General features: G+C 57.9%; 1 protein-coding gene across 1 annotated transcript in view; it reads right to left on the bottom strand.

The window, feature by feature from the left end:
- The window catches only part of DGAT1 (diacylglycerol O-acyltransferase 1), a 16,424-nt gene extending 11,091 nt beyond the window's left edge, over positions 1-5,333 (bottom strand). The window contains exons 1-6 of the mRNA XM_015411473.1: positions 5,206-5,333; positions 3,321-3,406; positions 3,163-3,215; positions 2,130-2,235; positions 1,010-1,138; positions 43-117 (exon numbers count right to left, since the gene is read on the bottom strand). Of these exons, the coding sequence (XP_015266959.1) occupies positions 43-117; positions 1,010-1,138; positions 2,130-2,235; positions 3,163-3,215; positions 3,321-3,406; positions 5,206-5,333 (577 nt within the window). The remainder of the gene's footprint in view (positions 1-42; positions 118-1,009; positions 1,139-2,129; positions 2,236-3,162; positions 3,216-3,320; positions 3,407-5,205) is intronic.
- Between the last annotated feature and the right edge of the window lie 239 nt (positions 5,334-5,572).

Below are 5,572 nucleotides of genomic sequence, written 5' to 3'. Positions count from 1 at the left end.
CCCTTCCCTCCCTCCCACAGCCAGCCCCCCTGGAGATGTTACCTCGGTAGGTCAGGTTCGCCGGGTAAGACACTCCACTCGGGACCACGTCCCCATTGGCCTTCTGCAACCCAGGAGCTGGAATAGAAAGAAAGTGCATCAGTCTTTGTGGCCCAGGAAAGGGCCCAAGGCAGCCTCCGGCAGAAATATCCAGGTGCAGGATTTTGAACATGCTAAATGTGCAGGGAAGCTCCCCTGCCGGCACATGGGAGGCCACGAGAGCAAGAAGGAATTGGGGCCGAGAGTCTGCTTTCTGTTCAGGATTGTTTATAACCAGGCCCCAAGTTCCTTTCACCAAACTTTTTAAAAAGGCTCTTAGCCACAAGGTATAGACAGGGACTCTCAGTCTGGGGCAAGGGATGCTCTGTATTCTTGGTGCTTCGGGGGGGGGGGCAACAGTGGGAGGGCTTCTAATGTCCTGGCCCCACTGCTGGGTGGACCTCCTGGGGGCACCTGGTATTTCTGGCCACTGTGTGACACAGAGTGTTGGACTGGATTGGCCATTGGCCTGATCCAACATTGGCTTCTCGTGTGTTCTTATGTCTGAAGCAGTGATGCTCAGTATTCTTGGTGCGTGGGGGGCCACAGAGGGAGGGCTTCTGGAGTTCTGTCCCCTCTGGCGGACCTCCTGATGGCACCTGGTATTTCTGGTCACTGTGTGACACAGAGTGTTGGACTGGATGGGCCATTGGCCTGGTCCGACATGGGCATATGTTCTTAACTTGGGGGCCTGACTTTGAGCCCTGGCTTCGCTGTCACCCCTGCCAGAAGACCCCACATCAGAACCTCCCTCCACACACCTGGGTCTGCCTGGCATAAAGGCACAGCCGTCTGCGGAGTCCCCCAGTACCCACGGCGCTTCCAGAAGCATCTTCCCCGGACCAGCCTCCCCAGAGCCACACTCCTCCCCCCTCCACCCCTCCGAGCTCGGCCCCAACAGGCACCCCCCTTTCCAGAACACAGGGCTCACCGGAGCTGGTCTGTGCCACTGGCACCCCCTTGGTCCGCCTCCTCTCCCGGCACCACCGGTTCACGTCCTTGAAGGAGAAGAGCTTGAGGAAGAGGATGGTGTGGACGGCCAGAGTAAACACGGCCCCAACTGGGGAGGCAGAGAGAACAGGAGAGGGGAGTCAGGAGCCCACGTGTGGACACATGGATACAAAGCGGCCTCCTACCGAATCGGACCATTAGCTGGTTCCTCGAGGTCAGTATCGTCCACTCAGACTGGCAGCAGCTCTCCAGGGTCTCAGGTGGAGGTCTTTCACATCACCTCCTGCCTGGTCCTTTTTAAGTGGAGATGCCGGGAATTGAACCTGGGACCTCCTGCACACCAAGCAGGTGCTCTGCCAGAGCCAGGGCCCCTCTTTACAGCTCTCCAGGGTCTCAGGCGGAGGTCTTTCACATCACCTCCTGCCTGGTCCCTTTTAACTGGAGATGCTGCCAGGGATTGAACCTGGGACCTTCTGCACGCCAAGCAGGTGCTCTGCCACTGAGCCACAGTCCCTCTTTACAGCTCTCCAGGGTCTCAGGCAGGGGTCTTTCGTGTCACCTCCTGCCTGGTCCTTTTAACTGGAGATGCTGGAGATTGAACCTGGGACCTCCTGCGTGCCAAACGGAGGCTCTCCCACTGAGCCACAGCCCCTCTTTACAGCTCTCTAGGGTCTCAGGCGGAGGTCTTTCCCATCACCTCCTGCCTGGTCCTTTTTAACTGGGGATGCCTGGGATTGAACCGGGGACCTTCTGCACGCCAAGCAGAGGCTCTGCCACTGAGCCACAGCCCCTCTTTACAGCTCTCCAGGGTCTCAGGCGGAGGCCTTTCACATCACCCACCACCTGGTCCTTTTAACTGGAGATGCTGCCGGGGACTGAGTCTGGGACCTCCTGCATGCCAAGCAGAGGCTCTTCCGCAGAGCCACAGCCCACAGGGGAGACGTTCCACACGCTCAGGCTCAAGGCCTGGCAGCCTCTTGCTCTGCAGGCACCTTTTCAGTCTGTTGGAGACTGGGGGGGGGGAAGCTCTCCCCCCCCGGATTTCTAGGGACTCCCCCAGCTCATTCCCCCAGAGCTCATGGGGGGGGGGGCTCTCTCACCTGGAGTGATTGATGTCACGGCCAGCACCACAAGTGCCGGGAAGCACAAGATTGTCAGGAGGTTGATGGTGTGCAGGACAGTCCCGCTGCGCTCCGACAAGCAGCCCTGCAAGAAGCAAGAGGACGCTGGGTGGGGGCCCCACTGGGAGCCCCCCACCCACCCCCTTGATCCTGGGAAAAGACCAGTGTTGGGAGGCTGGGCACAGGAAGCGGCCCTACTGAGACTGACAGTGGCTTCTCCAGGGACCCAGGGTGAAGTCTTTCCCATCACCTACTGCCTGGTCCTTTCTAACTGAGGATGCTGGGGATTGAACCGGGGACCTTCTGCATGCCAAGCAGAGGCTCTTCCACTGAGCCACAGCCCCTCTTTACAGTTCTCCAGGATCTCAGGCAGAGGTCTTTCCCATCACCTGCTGCCTGGTCCTTTTTAACTGGAGATGCTGGGGACTAAACCTGGGACCTTCCGCATGCCAAGCAGATGCTCTTCCACTGAGCCACAGCCCCTCTTGGGGTCTCAGGCAGAGGTCTTTCCCATCACCTGCTGCCTGGTCCTTTTTAACTGGAGATGCCGGGGACTGAACCTGGGACCTTCTGCACGCCAAGCAGAGGCTCTACCACTGAGCCACAGCTCCTTCTAGACAGCTCTCCAGGGTCTCAGGTGAAGGTCCTTCCTATCACCTCCTGCCTGGTCCTTTCAACTGGAGATGCCGGGGACTGAACCTGGGACCTTCCGCATGCCAAGCAGAGGCTCTATCACTGAGCCACAGCTCCTTCTTGACAGCTCTCCAGGGTCTCAGGTGAAGGTCCTTCCTATCACCTCCTGCCTGGTCCTTTCAACTGGAGATGCCGGGGACTGAACCTGGGGCCTTCTGCATGCCAAGCAGAGGCTCTACCACTGAGCCACGGCCCCTCCTCTAAGTGTTGGCTCCCAGAACAACAGGGACCGATATCATGAAGGAGGCTCAGGAGCACACACCCCCAAGGCCACTCCCGCCAGCCCCGGACGCCAGAGGGGCCATGTGACAGCACTTACCGTGGCCAGCTTCTTCTCCGTGTGCAGAGCCGCCAGCGCAAACACATTGGCCACTGAAGACGAAACACAAACAGGGGGGGGGGTGTCAACCCACGCAGTGTGGCGGGCAGAACTCCGGGACGCCCCAGCCCCTGCTCAGCCCAAAGCCCCCCACTCACCAATGACAAGGCACGGGGACGGCCAGCTGTAGGGGTCCTTCAGGAACAGGGAGATGACCTGGATGGGGTCCACCAAGATGCCGTACCTGCGGGGGGGGGAGGGAGGGAGGACGCCGGTCTGTGAAATTCCCCCCCGTCCAGGGGCTCCCCCCCCCCGACCCAGACACAATTCGGGTCAGGCTACTGCCGCATCCAGAAAAGCGACTCCTGTTTGCACATCTTAAAGGGGGGGAGGGGGACAAAGGGAAATCTACTCTGTCTGAAACCTACACTCATATTTCCTTACAGGACATTACACATGATCTGCTTGACACTGAATCAGACCCTCGGTCAAGCAGAGAGGCTCTTCCACTGAGCCACAGCCCCCCCTCCTTGTTTGTTCTGCAGCCTTTAGCTTCATCATTAATTTGCAAGCTGCTTCTTATTTAAGAAAAACAGGAACCCTATTTTACAAACCCTGCCAGCTTCTTGGGAGACTGCGTCCAAAAAGCAGACCGTGGGTTCATTCCTGTGGACTGCAGTGTCCCTTTCGAGCCACATGGGGGCAGCACCAGTATTCCCGCTAAGCTGAGTGTGAGCTAGCTTGGTTTTTTAGCCTCCGGCTCACAGATTTTTGTCTTTGCTCGGGAAGGAGGGCTCCAGAACAAACTAATTCATGCAGTAGTTAAATCACTGGCTCACAAACTTTTAATGCCCGTAAGCTCACAAAGTAGAATTCTTGCTCACAAGACTCCACGGCTTAGAGGGAGCATTGCTCCAGAGCAAACTATTTTATGCAGCGGCCAAATCGCTCACTCACAAATTTAATGCCCGTAGCTCACAAAGAAGAATTTTTGCTCACAGGACTCCACAGCTTAAAGGGAGGCTCTACCAGCCTTCCTGCTCACCCCACAGAGGGGAAGGCAGGCAGGACCCTTTGGGCTCCCTGGGCCAGGGCTTCATCCATTGCTCCAGCCTCTCCACAGGGCCTCAGAGCTCCAACCGGCAGGCCTGCGAGAAGGGGACAAAACTGCATCCTGCCAGCGTCCACCCTTGCAAGAGAAAAGCCACCCGGATGTGACCACAGTCCTCATCCCAGCAGGGGCCTCATGAAGCTGCTTTCGACTGAATCAGACCTTCTGGTCCATCCAGGTCAGTACTGTCTACTCAGACTGGCAGCTGCTCTCAGGCGGAGGGCTTCCACAGCACCTCCGACCCGGTCGTTTCAGCTGGAGATGCTGCCGGGGATTGAACCTGGGACCTCGTGCCTACCAAGCAGAGGCTCTGCCACTGAGCCACAGGCCCTTCCCAAACAATTCTCCAGGGTCGCAGGCAGAGGGCTTCCACAGCACCTACTGCCTGGTCCTGCCAACTGGAGATGCCGGTTCACTGAGCCTGGAACCTTCTGCATGCCAAGCAGACTGCATGCCAAGCCACTGAGCCTAAAACATGAAGCCAACAGTGAGATAACTGGTCCATTGAAGACAGTATTGCCTCCTCAGACAGGAAGCAGCTTTCCATGGTCTCTGGCGGAGGTCTTTCACACCACCCACTGCCTGGTACTTTTTAACTGGAGATGCCGGGGACTGAACCTGGGACCTTCTGCATGCCAAGCAGAGGCTCTGCCACTGAGCCACAGCCCCTCTTTACAGCTCTCCAGGGTCTCAGGCAGAGGTCTTTCCCGTCACCTCCTGCCTGGTCCTGGAGATGCTGCCAGGGATTGAACCTGAGACCTTCTGCATGCCAAACTGGGGCTCTGCCACTGAGCTACAGTCCCTCTGCAACCTCCAGGGAAGGTTCCCAAGAAAAGGCTGAGACCTTGCAGGGAAGGGGTGCTGTACAGCAGGGCTGTGGAGTCTTTTCCCGAGGAGCGCTCTGCCAAGCACCAGGCAAGTCCCGCACTTACTTGATGAGATTCTCCAGGAAGAGGCGGGCGTTGCTCAAGACCTGGAAGCAGAAAGGCAGAGAGTCAGGAGCAGGAAGGGAATGGGCAGCTTGGATTGCCGGGGATGTGTCCGTGCTGCCCTCCCTCATGAGACCAGAAGAACCACCCTGCTGGATCAGATCATCTAGTCCGGCATCCCGTCTCACACAGGGGCCAGCCAGTTCCTCTAGAGGGCCAACAACAGGGCAGAGAGGCCGAGGCCTTCCCCTGATGTTGCCTCCTGGCTCTGGGCTTCAGAGGATCACTGCCTCTGAATGTGGAGGTTCCCCTCCGTTACTGTGGCTAGGAGCCATTAACAAACTTATTCTCCATGAAACTCTCTCATCCC

The sequence above is a fragment of the Gekko japonicus genome, unplaced genomic scaffold, assembly GCF_001447785.1.
Source record: "Gekko japonicus isolate JY-2015 unplaced genomic scaffold, Gekko_japonicus_V1.1 scaffold4565, whole genome shotgun sequence".
Lineage (NCBI taxonomy): Eukaryota > Metazoa > Chordata > Lepidosauria > Squamata > Gekkonidae > Gekko > Gekko japonicus.
This window is presented reverse-complemented; position numbering and strand designations above follow the sequence as displayed.